This window comes from Ammospiza caudacuta, chromosome 2 (genome assembly GCF_027887145.1).
Source record: "Ammospiza caudacuta isolate bAmmCau1 chromosome 2, bAmmCau1.pri, whole genome shotgun sequence".
Classification (NCBI taxonomy): Eukaryota; Metazoa; Chordata; class Aves; order Passeriformes; family Passerellidae; genus Ammospiza; species Ammospiza caudacuta.
Window position 1 is genome coordinate 38,426,229 of NC_080594.1, and position 18,552 is coordinate 38,444,780.

General features: G+C 37.3%; 1 protein-coding gene across 5 annotated transcripts in view; it reads left to right on the forward strand.

The window, feature by feature from the left end:
• LOC131571971 (disks large homolog 2) overlaps positions 1-18,552 on the forward strand; it is a 620,230-nt gene that overhangs the window by 307,291 nt on the left and 294,387 nt on the right. For all 5 annotated transcript variants that reach the window (XM_058824787.1, XM_058824783.1, XM_058824784.1 and 2 more), the window contains one exon: positions 8,871-9,040. In XM_058824787.1, the coding sequence (XP_058680770.1) occupies positions 8,871-9,040 (170 nt within the window). The remainder of the gene's footprint in view (positions 1-8,870; positions 9,041-18,552) is intronic.

Below are 18,552 nucleotides of genomic sequence, written 5' to 3' on the forward strand. Positions count from 1 at the left end.
TCAAAAAAGTAGTGGCAAAAATCACCTTTGGGGGGAACCTGCATTCACTGTCCTCTCTCTGGGGAATGTGAGACTCCAGCTTCCAGAGGACTAGTCAGACCACTAAACTGAAGGGGCTCTGAAATCAATGTGGTTTTTTTTTTCCTCTCAAGGGTCTTTCACTTCCTCAAAGACAAGTAAAGGTTACGTGGGCCAGAGCAGCCTTGCAGTGAGTGAGGTGTTTTGAAAGTAAAGTACAGACTGTGGACCAGGGTCTCCTCTTTATGGATGTCCTGAGGACTGTACAGCAGCAATCTTACACATGGACCTGCATATGTTACTATGGTTGTTAGACTTCATCACCTAGAATCTTGGAATGGTTTGGATTGGAAGGTCCAAAAACCCTCTAGTTCCAACCCCCCTGCCATGGACAGGGACACCTTCACTAGACCAGGTTGCTCAAAGCTCCATCCAACCTGGCCTTGAACGCTTCCAAGGATGGGGCATCCTCAGCTTCTCTGGGCAACCTGTACCTCACTATCCTTACAGTAAAGGGTGTTTCCAAATGGTCTTCCCAATATCTAATCTAAATCAACCCTCTTTCTGTTTAAAGTCATCACCCCCTGGCCTGTTGCTATATGCTCTTGTAAATTTCTGTAATGTATGTAAAGATATCATCAAGTCAAAGCAGCAGGAAGAATTTCTGCCATCTTGCTTTGAGGATGCTTCCCGGGTGAGGAGCTGATTTAGAATGTGGGAATGGGATATTAAGACTGCAATCTTAAGACAGCATTGCATTATACAAAGTGCAACAGTTTCAGTGATGGAAACAACAGGCAATGAAAGTGTTTTACTGAGATGACCTTGGAGAGAGCAGACTGTTGTTTTGTTTTTAGTTTCTCTGACTGCCTAATCTTTTTGTTTATTCAATTTTGTTTTTGTTCAGCATAAACCAATACCATTTTTGTCAAGAACAAAAGGATGATAGAAAAAATTGACTTTAACTTTCCATTTTATTTCAGAGTTCAGTTGTAAATCTGTAGGTGTTACAGCCAAGAGGCATTCAGGTATATAGAAAAATGAGTGGTGGTGTTTCCATCTCTGAAATTAAATCAGTGTTACCAGTAGTTCAGCTATATGCCTTTGGCTTGAAGAGCTTGTCTAGCAAGGCCCTTTAGGATGAAAAATCAGGCGTCACATGTAGGAGATTATGATGACCAGAGAACCTATGTCTGCTCTCCTCACAAGAAGATTTTGGGACATTAAATAAAACTAGTAGACCGCAGGTCGAAATAACCACAAGGAGAATTTTTAGCTGGTAGCAAAGCTGTGAGATTCATTGATAAAAAAACAGTGGGGATGTTGAGTTTTCATGAGTTTTGAAAAAGGTTAAATTAGTGTAAAAGAAATTATCCAGGGATATTAATTGGAAAAAAGAAAAAAAGTATTTTTGGAAGGTACAGCAGCTGAAAATGTATTCTGGGTAAAAAACTGTGCTAATATTTTTCCTTTACCATCTGCTAAGGACCACAGTTGGAAAGAAACCCAGACTAGATGGAGCCCTGGTCTGGTTTATCACTTCACATAGCTTTTATCTTTAAGATGAGCAAACACCTAATTCCACACATTTTAGTTCCAGGCTTCCCTATAGTGGGATCATTCTGGCCATAGGGACAGCACTGTCTTCTTTAGGCCAAGGGCTGGATCTCTGTGTGAGCCACTGGGTGTTTGGTAGAGATGTGGTCAGAATGTTCAGCAGGGCAGCTCTGGTGCAGGTCTCCTTGCTGGCTGTCTTTCCTTGCTGCCTCGGTGTATGCCTGCAGCAATCCTGCTACCAGGGGCCGAGGTTTTAATCTGCTGAACAGGGTTTAGTACTAAAGGTTTGTGACTGCTCTCTTTTCTGTTTCTGTTCCTGTTGGGAGCCACTAATGATCCCCTCCTGAAATCAATCACTGCATGTCAGGATGTGCAGGAGCTCACAGTAGTGCTAAATGAGCTCAGCATTGCAGAGCTGCATTAATATTGCCATTTAGCTGTGGTAATTGGCTGTAGACATATGGAAGATATTGAACTGGCTGGATTTCTACTCTAGATCTACTCTGTCAGTATCTGTGCTGGCTTGGATATCTCTGGGATTTCAGTGTGCCGGTTTTGATGTAATATGATGTATCTTTGAGGTCAGATTTCAGATATTGGGTTGGAGAATATTTTCAGCCAAGAAGTATGTGTGTGTATATATATATATACACACACACACACTCCCTAAACCAGACACCCTGTGATAAAGGCATTCCAAAGACATTCCACCTAAAAGGACAAAAGGATCTCTTTGGAGTGGCAAAAAGGCTAAACTCAGAGAGAGCCCCAGCTTTGTCCAGGAAGTTCTCAGAAACAGAGTAGAATGCAGAAAGGATCCAAAGTCCTTTAAACAATAAATAAACTGCTTTTTAGCCAATTTTGTGTCTGGGGTGCAGTCTTACAGCTGAGTTTAAGGCCTTTAAGAAAAAGAAAGGGAGAGATTTTAAAAAAGGAAATGCTGATGCATCCTCTATTGAAACTGTGTGAATAGGAAGATATTCAAGCTTCTAAATATATTTTCTTCTAAGAGTCTAAAGGCTGCAGGGACTTTTCCATTCCTAATTATATAGTGCCGTATGCCGTCTGTTTCTGACTTACAACTTCAAAAATAGAACTTAGAATCATAAATGAAACACAAGGAGAGGGATGAAGAGACGCTGTATATGATAAGGAAGTGCTCTGCTAATATTTTTACTGATGTTGTAGCCAGGCACTTGGGTTTTAAATTCAGTGACTGTTATGCAAGCCCTTTAATACACTGGCATTTCATTAAGAGGCTGTTTAAAAAGAAATCTGTGGGTAACTAAAGCAGTAGCAAAGGACAAGCAGTGTAAATATCTTATGACAGTTCTGTGGCTGTGCTGTTGTGTCTCAGGTCTCAGCAAGGTCATAGATCTAACAGGGTATGGAAACATAGTAATTTCAAGAAATAACATGTTCTGAAATTCAGAAGTATTTCCTAAAATCTGAGTTATTTCCTGAAAGTTCGAGCTTCAGTCTCTGTTCTGGAAGTGAAATAAAGCTCAAAGTCCTCTGGTAGGGCATCTGCAGATCCTGGTGGTAGGGCCTATAGCCCACCTGGATGTGATCTGAAATTCTTGACTGCATTATAGTTGGCACTTTTACCTCCAAAACCATCACTAGACTCCTGGTATACAAAGGATGTATTTCATCTGTACTTTTTTATTTCTCATATGGACTTTGAGAGGGCAAGAAGTAGGACTTAGTACTAGCCCGTCCCTGGATATGGGAATTGGAAAAGTGACTGGGACTGCCCTGATCTAGAGGGAGTGAGCTGAATCTGCACAGGCAGGCTTTTGCTGATGCTCTTCCACATCTTTTACCTTCTGCCATTTAGGCAGGAATCCACTAACAGATCACTTTCACTTGAAAGGGTAAATAGCTATTTTCTACACCCAAAATACTGGAAAAATTCAAAGGAGTGAACTGTGGGGATAACCAACACAATTTCAGGTCCCCCTCCAAAATCTTATGGGGTTTGGAGGCTGTGGGCTGAACTCAGGTAGTGTGCTGTAGGACAGACTGGGTTTCCACTATATTGTAGTAAAATCTGCGCACATCCTTAAATGAGAAACATTTTATGAGTTTTTTTCTTTATTTCAGTCTCTGGGATGATAATCATTCCAGTTGCTGATATGAGCTGTGAGGCTGCACAAGCACTGCGCTAGGCTTGAGCAAGCACACTCTGCTTTGCAGCAGGGCTTGTTAGCTCAGCCATCCACCAACCTTGGGGCTCCCAGGACCAACAGACTGAAACTGGCTTGCCAGTGCAAGGGGAGAAAGCATCTGCTGGGTGAATCTACTTAGGGAAATGCTGTGCAAGAGCTTAGTTCCTGTCTTTGCACACACACAGCTGCCTTTGTGCTTGGTTGAGGTGATTGCCTTTCAACTCTCGCTTCTGAAAACTTGTTGCAATGGTGATTGCAGCCAGGAAGAGGCAGGAGACTGCTTTGCTTGGTTATCCAGTGTTTATGCTGAGTGTGTCTGGGGGCTGTAGTGAGGGCTGGTTCCTCTTTGAGATGAGCCAAGAAGGTGTAGACTCTCCTCTGGAAAGCCAATTTAGACTGTAAAGAGTTGACAAAGGGAGCGGGATGCAGGTGAGGTTTTAATCCTACATTTGTAGACTATGAAAGAAGAACCTGGTGAAGGTTGTGCACAAAGAGCTGGGATGGCACCAGGCCAGCATCATTGGGGAAAAGCTTATATTTTATTGAATTTATTTCAGTGCAGTAGATTATTGCCATTGATTCAGAGGCTTGAATTATGATGTTTTTCTCTCAGAAATGAAACATTGTGGGTTTAGTCCTTATTCAATTTCCTCAGAACTAAAGATAATTCTGTTCTTGTTAGAAGCATAGGTTAGATTCAATACTTCAAATAGTGCCTTTATGTTAAATACAGTTAGGTTTCCTGTTTTATTGCACAAATATTTCCACATATTTTTAAATCAAAATCAATCCTAGGATTTCAAATTATTATTAAGTTTGGTTCTAATTCCACTGTGTCATTTGTAAGTTACAAACCCTTCCCCCCGTCATAAGTTTTATCAAGTAGTATTTGCAGTAGTAACCATGAGATTTTTGGAATTTCATTATAAATCACATAAGTGTCAAATTTTGAGTTAGGATTGGCTGTTACCTTAATCAGACATTTTCATAAACACTAGTTCCCCTCCAGCTTCCAGAAACAGACAGGAATTTTCTTCCACTGATAAATATAATCTCTTTATTTTTGAAATAGGCATAGAAGTAAGTTTTACACTACTTTACAATGTCAGGATGGGGTCTAAGAATATACACAAATTTGCTACAGAAATTGGATCATGTCTCTAAGGATCATTATACATAAGAAAACTATGCCCTAAGCGGCATACATGTCATTGGTATTTAGTGTTAGCTCTGAATTCTGTGATTTTGAAGACAAATCTGAAGACTGCTGTAGTAAATGTGATTGCCTTTATTCTGAATTCTTAGTGAAAATTTAAAAAAAAAAATTATTCCTCTTGGAAGGAAGTCATATGAGCCAGCATCAATATGTACATTTTTTACCCCATGTGCTGTAAATTCTATTTATTATGGAATAGGAAGGCTGTGTATAGAATTAAAAAAAAAAAAAAAAGCTGGGGATAGAGAGTCATCCTTCTCTAGCTAATGGATTAGACATATTCTCTTAAGGTCAGATAATCTAATTATAATTATTTGCTGACCTCTTGAAGTAAAGATAATAATCCTTTCAGCTTGCAACCTAGCATCTTGTGTTCCTGCTTAAGGTGCTGTGCTCTTGTGAGTTCTGGAAGAAAGAAAGTATCAACAGTTTTTTAGGGAAACTTAGGCTAAAATGGTTAGACACTGGAGCAAAGGATAAAGAGAAAGTTTAGTGTTTCTTTGTCTTACCTCTGTAGCCTATCTGATATCTACATAATGATATATGGAAGTGTATATCTACCTGATATATTTTATAGTTTTGCACTCATTCTCCCATTATAACTATTTTGCCTTGATTTCTATGCTCTGACTAAAGAATAAAGAAATTCCATATTAATTTAAGTTTTTCTGAGGAGGCAACTAAAAAAAATCATTTGGCTTTGGCTAGAAATCATCTATGAATGCTTTAGTATCATGATGTTGATCCACAGAGCGCAGATTATTCCCTTGTTCTTCAGTCTATAGTTAGTTCCAGTTAGCTGTGCTATGGCAAGTGGGCTAATGTGTGTTGGCAGGACCATTTGGTCTTCTGGGGCTCTTAGCTGCCACACCAGGCTGCTTTGGGTTTCCCCTCAGGGCACCATATTGCACAGAACAAGGGAACAGAATGATCATTACCAGTTGTCACCTACTATATGTCCAGTAAGTGCCTAAGGACTGTACTCGTCTTCTTTACTTACAAGTTGACTGAAGCGTTTATCAGCTTCTCAAGGATGTCTGCAGTTTCTTGAAAACAGTAAAAATCAAATTCAGATTAATATAGTGAAATTTAAACCCTTAATAATAGGGGGTTTTCCTTCACAGAAGCCCTTATCTGCTTTGAAGATAGCAGCAACTGGTAATCCTCTGAGACCCTGACCTTCCCCCTTAACAAAGTAGCTCTGATATTTCTTCTATGAGTTGTTTTGCCTGATTGTTGCATGTGTTCTATATTTAACTATCCAGGGTCCTTCATATTGAATTTATACTACAAAATTTTTGTAGAATATATTCATTATGTGAAAGAACCTAGAGGAGCCAGTGTGCCATATGAAGAGCTGCCAAACTCATTTTAATGTGTTACCTGTGTGGGGGATTCTACAAACCTCTTATCAAATTAGGTGTGTGCATAATATTTGAGAGCAGGTCTGAGGAGAGCTGCTTGGAGATATTGATGGATGAGAAGGTCAACATGACCTGGCAATGTGCACTGGTAGACCAAAAAGCTAAGATGTATGAGACCCCTCCTAACCCAAACCTTCCTCTGATTATATGACAATACAACTACTGTTGTAGGTATTGGTGAAACTACTGGGATCTCTTCTGTTGGACTTATGTTATCTTGTATTATGAGGCAGATCTTCTCCTGGGCACAGCTCTGTCACCATCTGAAACCAACTTACAGGTATAGGGCATATCCAGCAATAAATGAGAAAAGAAATCACAAAAATAAAATTTTGCCATAGACTTGGCAGGTGAACGTAAAGCCAGGAAAATGCATTGGAGAGCTGCTTGCACGGGCAGAGTAGTTTTGTCCCTAAGGGGTAAGACCATACACTTAATAATCTGAAAGAATTTTCTTAAACTGGGTTTACTGACTTTTTTGCTGTTATGCTTTTAGGTTTATTTTGTTGCAGCATGTGCATATATGTTCTTGAATATTGTATTTATTATTAAAAAATGAAAAATTAACCTTCTCATGAGTGGGGGAAAAAAGCCTACAGGTGTGGGAAGGCATAGAATCATACTAGCATAGTTTGGTTGGGGTTGGAAGGGACTGCAGAGATCCTTTATTTCCGTCATTCCCAGCTTTGGGCAGTGACATTTTCCATTAAACCAGGTTGCTTAAAGCCCCTCCCAACCATGGAAACTTCTGGCATTAGAGTAAACCACCAAACCCAATCTTTGAATGATACCTAGAAACTTTGTGATACAGTATTTCTTCTCAGCAGTGAAGCATGAGCTTTGTGTCCTTTCCAAGTTTGACCAGTTTCAAATAACTGTGTTATTTTTGTCATTTTGATTTGAGTTTGTTTGAAACAAAAGCAGCAGAAAAAGAACATGAAAAAAACCATCCTAAATTCTCAGGGTTCTGATAAACTTAGGTAAAGTTTCATTCTCCCTCCATGTGCTAAGACTCCTAATCAATATCCAGATCAAGTGTTCTTTTGCTATAAAGAGTCACATTTGATAGTTGATTTTTATGTATAGAAACAAAGCAGAAGTGGGAATATTTTTAGCAACCCGTATTTGCTTCACTGATTGTCCTTTCAGACATGCAGAACACCACATTCATTTGCAATCTGCCTTTTTTTTCTGTACCCAACCTACTTAGAGGCATCTCACAAGAAATGTACTGCACAAAAGCAGTAGTCTAAATTAATCTGTTCTTTTCACTTGTTGTCATTTGCAAAGAAAAGATGGCCCAGTAGTTAAATCATTAGCCTGCTGCTTTGGAGATAGATTTTACTGCTCTTAAGTTGTAGATTTCCTTTCCAACTAGGACAGATCTGTCAGATGAGGAGGATGCAGCTCCATCTAACCATCCATTGAGGGTGATTATATGTCCATCCTCAGATACTGCAGTAAATGCTCAAAGTAAGACTATGAGAGAATTTAAATAGTATTCTAATAAAAAAGAAATTGTGATTATTATATAGCAGATCTTGTAGCCTACAGTCAGTGTTGAAAACACAGAATTTAACTTGAGTAAATAATTTAGCATCACGCATTCTCTTTTAAATTGTCTGCTTTTTGTAGGACAGCATTTTTACTATAACAGCTTTTGTATCACACTATGAGATTTCCATAAGACCAGCTGTAGTTGTCCTTACTATGGTGGTCCATAGTAATAGCATGCAGCATGAGTGTTTTAAAGCAATTATGTTGTTTAGTCAAAACTTTAAATGAAGTTTGTAAAGACAAATGATTACTTATTTCTATCACTATAGTGCATGTACCCCAAATTTCTGAGGGAGGATGGTAGGTATGAGTGATTGGGTAGACTCCAGTTTGAATCAGGTAGGGCTTTTGGAAGGACTGAGTGCTCTGTCTCATTGCTTGTGAAGCATATTGCACTAAGTCTGTCATCTGGCAGATGTGGACTTGATGATCCTTGTGGGTCCCTGAGCACAACACAACGCAAAGCACCAAGACTCCATCAGAAGGTTGTATAAAAGAGATTTATTATAGCAAGAGATTTATTATGTTGCCTTTATAGTTTTTCAAGATACTTACATTTACTTAACAGACGCATACACTGCCCATTGGTCATAAGAAAGAAACAAAGTTCTCAGTGGGTAAACAAGGAGCCAAGTCATTCTGTGAGCCAGCTAAAGTCCGTATCTTTTAACTTTCTCTCTCATCATGTTGTCATGGTGATGGCCTTGGTGTCTTCCTCAAGAGAGATACGGGGCTTTCCTTGTCTTTAGGAAGTCTTCCCTGGCTCACAAGAACAGCACAAAATGTCTTTCCTGCAGGTCCCTTCCAGCTCTGTGATTCAGAGATTCCCAGTGAAGTAATCTTAATTTTACAGCACTGCTGACAAAACTTTGGCTCAAAGTAACAGCTGAAGCATTCAGTACCTCTGGTTCTTTGTTTTTCTTGTAGGGTCAACGATTGCATCTTGCGAGTGAACGAGGTTGACGTGTCGGAAGTGTCACACAGCAAGGCCGTGGAGGCCCTGAAGGAGGCCGGCTCCATAGTGCGATTGTACGTCCGGCGAAGGAGACCTATACTGGAGACCGTCGTAGAGATCAAGTTGTTCAAAGGACCGAAAGGTAGATAAGAAAACTGTAAAGGCGTCCATTTTAAACTTGGTGTTTAGCCTCTCTTGTAGCTTAAATGGCATCTGGCCTTGTTGATTTGCTAATTGGTTGACATGTCAAATACTGAAATGTAGTTCATTTAGGCAGGTAGAACTTGAATTCATGGTTAATCTCTTCCTGAAATATAAAGGAGTTCAAGGAGTTGTGGTTTTCTTCATTCAATGTTTACTCTCTCATTACCTTCTAAGGACACATGGAGATACTATGTGGCAGCACATATACTACCTTTAAAGTTCCTTTACTCAGACCTTTGATTTAAGGTGCTGTTGAATGTGGAGTTTCTGAATTCTTCATCTTTTCAGAAGGTTTTTTGATTATCCAGCTTGCCCTCTCTACTTTCATTATGTTTTTTTCTAGTTATCTTTGGAACATGAAGAATATCAACTTAGCCAGATGCGTAGAAGAATTTTATTTTATTCTTTAACAAAATTATGTGGAAATGTAGCACAAAACTTTCACTAGTCTAAATGAGCTTTATTGCTTCCAGCAGAACTTTCTGGTTACAGAACAAAAAGCCAAATTCCTTTCAGGAAGCATTTTTCTTCATAGCTAATTTCTGGACAAAGAAAATGCATATTTTCATGGTACATGTGAATAGAATGAACAGCAGTTAATTATTTTGATCCATAATAGCTATTTTATAAGCAGGTCTTTGATAAATATATAGATATATACGTATTATGAAATGAAGACATTTGCATTTATCTTAATATATGCAGTGCACATGAGATTACTCACCCTATTTTATCTATAGTAAATAATCTACAGCTTTTTCAGTGTTCTCCCTTACATGTTCTCTCATGTGAATATTATAATTTCCTTCTCCATAGGGTTTTTTAATAGTAGTAGTGGAGTATATTTAATATATTGAGACATATTGTTGAGCTTTACCTCTAATACTCAACAAAGATAGTGCAACACTGAAAACAGTGCACTCTGACACTGCAGTGTATTCATTATGCTCTGCTCTTAGAGAAGAGTAAGATATATTTAAACAAGCATCTAATGGTAAATCCCTGAAAGTCTGGATTCTTGTGGTCAGTTATGATGCTGGATTGTTTTTCTAACAGAAAAGCATTTCTAATGGTATTTTGTATGCATGTGAATTCAGAGTAGAAATGCAGGCAGTGTTTTTAAAGATTTGGAGTTAAAGTAAGTGTCTGATGTGATAGTCATTTTGAGAGACCTAAGGCTAAAGAAACTAAAATTAACTTGTCCTTTCTGGTTGTGATGAAGCAGTAAAAATTATTCACCATGACCAAATTTTTGCTACATCGTGAAAATGGACAAGAGAGGCAATCATTATCTAATAATGGGTTTGCATTGTGTTTGTTTTGAGTGTAAGCCTGACACTATTTCTTTTTGCAGTTATTTTCATAAAACAGAATGGATACCAAAAAATGGATACCTTTTAGGGCAAGCTAAAAAGCTTTTGCTTCTTACAGCTGCAAATATGATTTTGCATCTATATTCTTATATGAAGTTTACTACAGATAATGATATAAATAATAAATTTTATTGTTAAGTTGAATATGTTTTTTTATATTTTCACTTTCGTAGGAACAAGTTAGCTGGAAACTTGGATAAAAAATAGGTTTATGGACTAGTTTTCTGCAAAAGCCAGGGGTTTTACCTTCATAATTCAGCCAGTAAGGAAGCCTGCTCTATTAGGCTTTCTGTATTCTAGAAATAAGAAAGGAAAATGAAGAAAATAAATAATTTATAGTTGGGACTAAAAACCTTACCAATACTATTTTTAATATCTAGAGCATATTTCCTTTGATTTTTTTCAAATCTTCCATGAAGAAATTATCTATTGCAAGGCATCAAACTCTTAGCAGAAGTTGAGAATAAAACCCGTGACTCTTGGCTGTAGTCACTCCTGTGATGCTTATCTCCTCATATTTCAGGTGATTTATCTGTGAACAGGTCTTTCACACCATTACTATGCAACATAAGAACCACTTAGTATTTATATAAACAGTGTTTCTTACTTCTCAGAGTGAAATTGGGATGTTTTGGTGTCCAGAGCAGGATCTGAAAACTAGCATGGTAGCTTCCACACCATTCCTTCTTTCCTACTCACAAAATCAGTAAAGAAAGTAAATCTATTTTTTAGACAAGAAGGTTGTTGCATACCAAAATTGGAATAGCAATTATCTTTTCAATTATTTTCCTGACTGTCTCTGTCAGTATATAACCCAGCATTTACTGAGTTCATTCCTTACTGCCCTGAGAATTCACCACATGAAAACAAGTCTTGGCAACCCTAATGCCAGGTAAACTCAGAGATCCCTAACTTGCCTGTGTGTATTAGATTATATCTTTCAGCCCTTGAAGTTGGTAAAGAAGGAAATTTGCAAGGCTTTATATATAGAGGTCCTTTTAATTTCATCTGAGATATTCAGTATGAGGGCTTTTACAAGTTTAGTCCATAGAGGTTAGTTGGGTTTTTTTAATGGGCATTTATTTTTGTTGCTAGCAACTACCATATAGAAGACATTGATTAATTTGGTGAAGGTGTTTTAAACATCATATATTAAATAAGCATTGTCTGGAGATGGCTTTGAGTGTGTAACAGGGGGAAGGGCATGCTCTTGTGCTGCCAGGAGGTCCCTTCTAAATGCAGACCCCCATGCAGTTGTTCCTGTTGTTTCACAAAAAGGCTCTGCTAGTGTCATGTGTGCTAAGCCTTTAGTTTTATTTTTGGGAGCAGAAGCTGTAAACAAAGACACAATGAGTTGTGTAATAGGAAAATCAAGGGTTCAAAGAGAGCTTCAGCTGTGCAGGCATTTAAAGCTGATCATCACTTTGACACACCTGATTGCAAATACTGGCAGATAGCCACAGTCTGTGTCTTGAAGGTAATTGCTAACTCTCTTTCATGTGCTTTGGAGATTGTCTTTTGTATGCCTCTTGCATGTCTCTTCAGGCAGGCATACAATTCACAGTATGATTTTGCAAAGGATTGAGTGGCCAACAGTGGATGTTTTGTTTCAGTCATTCCCAGGGCACTGCAGATTTTAGCAGCCAGCATCTCTACTGTGGCTGACAGCTGTAACAGAGGAAAGATATACTTGCAGCTTTCTTATTTAAATCACTGGGATTTAGACACTACTGAAAATCCTGTCATTAAGTAATATGCTTTTCTTTGTCTGTATTGAAACAAGACTAGCAGTAATGAGAATGGATTGCACTCACTGCAGTGTTTGCTTCTGGAGAGCAAAATGCAGGCATTCAAAACAAAGCAGTTTAATGATGCTGTCTGCTTTGTAATATAATTTGTGCATTAGCTGCCTGAAAGACCCTGCAAAGGTCTGTGTATAGGCAGTGGATTGTGAACTTCAGTCACTGTTCAGGGGTTCCAGTGCTCTCTCCCATTTCATTGCATTAGAAGAATTTTAAACCAAAGTAGTTTCATAGACCTCAAGATTTTCATGCTTTCCTATCACACTCCAAATATACTTTTACTAAATCCAGAAGCATTGAGTAGTGTGATGATGCACAATTACTTTGCTGATGTAAAAGTAGTAGAAATTAAACTTGATTCATTTTAATTTCATTTTATAAATGATCTTCTACCATTAGAAGAAATACATTTTTAAATGTATTTCTACCATGTAGAAGATTTCTGGCAGTGAGAAACTTGGGTAAACACAGAGGTCATGTAAAATATTACCTGCCTACCTGCGTACCTAGCTGGTAATTTAAGTCTGATATAATGTACCTGAACGGGGGGGAAAAAAGGGCAGAAAATAAGGATTCTTGTAACTACAGCACTGTCAGATCAGATAATAAACTTTTGACCTCACTTCTGTAGGAAATGTGGTGTCTTAAAAGACATCAGAACTGTAGAAATGAAGTTCAGGGTATGTGAAGCAGAACAGCTGAATACCAGGAAACTTCAGAGGAAAATTGTCAGACTGAATAACACCCAAAAAAAAAGGAACAACATGAAGGACACCTAATTTTGCTATCTGGATTTTCTCGTGGCTTGGATATAAAGTCATAGAGAAACAGGATTACTTTCCCACACCCTTGATGATAATAGTGCCTATCATTACAGTGTTTGAGCTGTGTCAGGATGTTGCTGCGATGACTGGAGCTGCCCTTCTGTTCATGACGTTTTAGATGAAACGCTCTGGACACACCAGCAGCTGTCTCACTTTTTGGTTTCTAAAAGCATACTTTTTGCTCATTCCTGATGAATTCAGCCAGTGACACATTCCTATGAGGTCCACCTCACACAGCTTTGGGCACTAAATCATGTTTAGGGACATTTCATTCTTTGCTCTTTCTGCTCTTAGAATTAGGGCCATATCAAAACTTTTCTTTTAATCCATTTGGAGTGTGATTATATTTTGGGGCTTCAGATTAAAAATTAATGCATCTCTTAAGCACTGTTCAGCCCCATTTTGTATCTCCCTCTGGATGGCTGTTCTTCTTATCTTAAATTTCTTAATCAGCAAAGACTAAGCTCCTAAATCAGACATCTAATAAAATATGCAAAAATAAGATAGGATTAATATAAAGGGCATAATGTGCATTTATTTTGAGAGTTATGTGTATCTGTCTAAATGTTAGACTATGTCATTGGGCATAATCAGTTCCAGAGTTCCCATTTCGTTGTGTTCTGTGCTGAACTGAAGCGACTCTGTGGCACATGGTAGATTTTCTTTTCCTGTAACTATTTGGTTTATTCTTGATGTCACTGACTAAAGTCAATGGATGGTAATGAAGCTTTCTTACTATACTAGGAAAAGAATCAGTATGGTCTAATTTGTGTATTTTTTAACTCACTGGTAAGTTACGAGATTTTCTTTGGAAGATGCAGAAAATTTTCACCATCAATATATGGTATGATTTCACTGTAGATTTATCTTGGCTTGTTAGTGAAATGTCCTCTAGTCTATTACTGTCTGTAGTTTCCTAGAGGTTCATGCTACTTTTTTCATGAGAATAGATGTATTTTAATTTGAATTGATGGCTTTATTGGAAATGTCTTGTGTGTTCTGTTGCATGGATAGTAACCCAGCTTGTAGTGACAACTGAAATAGTCACAAAAGTACACTTCAATGATGTGTGTTTCAAAATGCCTGCTAAAAAAAAAGTGTTCAATTCAGAATATCAGAATAGAGGGTTCATTTTTAAAAAAAGTGCTGCTTTCAGTAAGGAATGGAGAAAACTTACAACTTTTACCTAGCAAAGCAAAGTCAAAAGTTACCTTTTTATCTCAGGTAATAGCTGCAGCACTTAAAATGAAAGAAAGGGTTTTTTGCAAACAAAGAACCCCAATTAATTATTTCCCAATTTCAGAGAATAGTGAGAGCTTTCAGATCTTACTGTTTGATAACTGATTGCAAGTGCTTGCTTCAGACTGATGATGGTACATATTTTTTTTTATTCTTTTTTTTATTGCAGTTATCACTTCTACTACTTAAATGATCTATTTTCTCTAATTTAAGAGACACTAAATATGCCATAGCAAACTTTAGCATGTGGGAATAGGGGATTTTATGACAAGTTAGTCAGATATTTTCTTAATTAAAAAATTATGTTTTGTAAGGTCCAAAGTGTTTTTCAACAAAATCATTTTTGTACATTTTGAACAGAACCTTTTCTTATGGTCTTTGAAGAATTTCATTCTTATGATCCTATCAGCTGTGAATTTACTTCTGGTTTTCAATGTTCTCTTCCTTTTGTGCTCTGTGAATCCTTATCTAAAACAGAGAGAAATGGAGCAACTTAAAAGATAGAATCATATAAAAATGAGGAAGCAAGCAAACTTTCTCAAGTGTGGGTTTAACAAACTATCTTGGTTCTCAACTCTAATTTAAATGCTTCACTTCATATTATTGTAACCTGAAGTATCACTTATTTCAAGTATAAATAGAAACTAACACAGTTGAAAGTAAAATACCCTTTATTGTGAAATGTCTTTGCTTGAAGGAACTCGTATTTCCTCCAATTAGCAGAAAGTGCTCCATCAAACACTAATAAATATTCTTCCAGCTTTAAGATAGTGGCTCAAACTATCATTTATAAGTTAACATCACTAAAAGCATGGCTTCCCTGCAGGCTAGGATTGTCTAGTGTAAGAGTGTGTGAGTATCTAATAGTTTATCACATGAAAATTGCATTCTCTTGAAAATCATGAAATTAGAAAGCACCATGATAAAAGTGCTATAAAAGCCTCTGCTGTTTTCCAGCCATGTTTTGAAACATTTGTGTTGCCAGTGCCTGATGTGGTAAAAGTGGTAGCTTTTATCTGCACCTTCATATTTCCCAGACTGAGGATCCTGATCTTTCTTTAATTTAAGTGATGATAAATGCATGCAGCTGCTATTATCATATTCTTTTTTAGGGTAAAAGTAAAATACCAAATGTATTATCTGACTTTGGTCAGTAAAGACATGCTATTTCATTTGTGTAAGTTACCATCTATGAAGCTTTTCTTTAAAAATCGCACATTGATTCTGTGAAGTGATTCCTTCCATTCCTGAGGAAAAGTAGTCCTTGTATACAATTTCACAAAGTAATAGTTATTATTCTAATGACATTTCAGTTCTAGTTTCTCAGGCTTTTTCTTTTTTGTCTCTACTGGAGAAAGAAGGTAAATCTGTTATGTTTTTTGTTAAAAATGCAGTCTAATGGCAGGAAGTGGTGGAATCAGCTTGTCCTCACATCAGACTTAATTTAACCATCTTTGGAGATTAGTAGTCAGTCATTAAAGAAAATATTTTCCAAATCAAAAAGGTTATTTTCAAAGGGAATTCAAAAGCCCTCCTTCTGGCTGGTCGTCTCCCTTAAAACTGGAGCTCTCTTGTGAACTGTAGGATATTACTTGCTTGAAATCTTTTATATTTTCATGATGACTATGATTTTCCTTTTTTCTATTTAACTGTCATTTTCCATTAGCAGAAAAGAAGTAAACAATATGTCTGGGAAGACTGTGCAGCAATACTATATGTATGTATTTTGTCTGTTTTTCCCTTGAAACCATTAAGCTCTTAAGAACTCTACAAGCATTTCTGAAGAATCCTGTGTTCATATGCAAAATGAACATCTAATCTCATAGTGGATTTTAAATAAAATTTTCTAGAAATCATTCACAAAGATTTCCACTGATACGAACATTGCTTTTTTGCAGCTCCATCAGGATAACTATTTCTGAAGTGGTGCAGTAGCAATTTTCAAGTGCAGTGCTGTATTTTAATAGCCAATTGAGATGGCTATAAAAATTCAGCACTGTGCATTAAGATCATTACTAAATTGCTTCAGCAATACTTACTGATGAGGCAGCTTCAGCAGAACACATTTCATCTTAATGAACTGTGGCTGCAATAGAGCAAAAAGCAGCAACTCAGGGAAAGATAGATGTGCAGGTAGGCTTGGATGCCAACAAACTGGAGATTTTGTTTCAAGAAAAATAAGGTTTGGTTGGTTGCTTTTTGTTTTCAGTGGAGAAAGAAAAAAAAGTCTACCATCTTTTTCATTACAATTGAGTTAAATGGCAGAAGATGGTGCTATGAAAATGTGTCACATCAGACCAAATTCAACCATCTTTGGAGCTAAGCAGATTGTTGACATTTCAATTGACAGAATTTTCTGTGCTTCTTCTTTCTGAATTAGGTAAGAATTGTGTATTATTATCCAGTTGCCATGATTTCATCAACTCTGAGTAGAGACATCAAAGGTTATGGTGTTCCAGTGTGACCTTGTTTTTTTATTATTCTGTCATGGGATGGTGGCCTTTTTGCTGTGGTCAAAGTTATTTCTGAGGCTTTTGCTGCAAATCAAGAGCTGTTAGCATGACATATAGATTCCCCTGATACTGTCGTTGTCACCTTCACAGGTTTAACTCAGTGAACTTCTTTCTGAAAATTTGAGAGAAGGAAGATGTAGGGCTTGGGTTTGTTTTTGTTTTGTTTGGTTTTTTGTTTTGATTGCTTCCTTTAGAGACAGGTTTTATTAATTTCTGTGCACAGCTGTTGGATAAGATGGAGATGGATGCATCTCCAGCTTTTGTTCATATGGCATCCTTCTGGGTGACAGTAAAGCAGGCCATTGAAAAATTCTGCACTTGATTTATCCCGTCCTTGTGGAAATGCCTCAAAGGAACTTGCTTTCTAAATGGATTTCCCAGTTACATAATGATCTCCAGCATGCTGCTGAAAAGTTTCTTGGAACATCTTTTGTCTCGGGCTTGGATGAAAAACTGTGATGTGTGTGCTTTGGGATTTTACTTGACAGTGTGTCCTTTTACTCTCTGCAATTTTTAAAAATCCCAAAGACTAAGTGCCATTTTGGTTTGGTTTTTTTGTCTATGCCAAGTGTAAGGAAAATTCCCCATGGATCTTGGCCAGCTTCTTTTTCAGTTCCAAGGTTTTCTCCTTACTAAATGTAATACAGTAAGTCTCATAATTTTGTCATTATAGCATGACTTTGTACTCCTTTTTTCCTCTAGGTTGTAAATTTCTGAGTCAGAAAATAGTTTCATCATTTCCCTTCCCATTCTAGAGTGGTGTGTAAGAGTTAAAAGGGGAGCTAGAGAAGATCCCTTTCATTAGGTTTGCCATTGCTGTTTTCATCAGGAGGACAGGAGGTGCAGCAGACAGTGTAGTGAGTATTAATTGTCTCATCAGTATTTCCAGATGCACAATAAATCAAAAGATAGGGAAGGACAGTGTGGCATCATTTGCTAATCTACTGGGCTGAGTATGGAAAAAACCTTTCTGTAGACAGGAGGTCAACATCATTTTTCCTTTTTTTTTAATGGAGTAGTGAGAATTTCCTAGGGAGTGGCAGTTTTCTTGGCCTTTTTCCTCTACCTATCTGATCCTTGTTTTAAATTCTTCAGGTAAATTTTAGAGAATGATTATTATGCTTGATCTTTCATCACTTTAATATTAATTTTTCAAAAGTTATATGACAACTGTTGCTGGAACCTGATTGACATCCTGATGCCACAGAAGATGGAGATTAGCCTGCTATGTTGAATGTGTTTATTGACACAATGTATTTTATTTCACCTGAGTAGTCTGAAAATCCTTATGTTTCCTTCTTTGGAGACCTTCATCCTTTTCTGAATGTAAAGCCTAATGTGCAAATTAGGCAGATTTTTTTCAAATACACGAAACTACGGAACAGTATTTTCATCCTTTATTGTTAAGTTAATTATCTGTGTAGCAAGGTCTGTCTTCTTGATAGTTTTTAGATGTCCAGATCTTTCTCAAGACATCTGCTGTCTGGTAAATATCACACATCAGCAAAATACTGCATTGTCATGAAGAGCACCTCTGAAAGAATAAATAGTATTTAATTCAATTTTTGTAGAATGAGGAGCTGTAGCTCTTCCTTTTTTCTCTTCATTTTTCTTGTCTCTTTTTGCCCTGTAATTGTAAGCATGGGCAGACAGCATCTTAAGTCTTCTGAGAATGGCATTACAGATTCTACTCATAGTT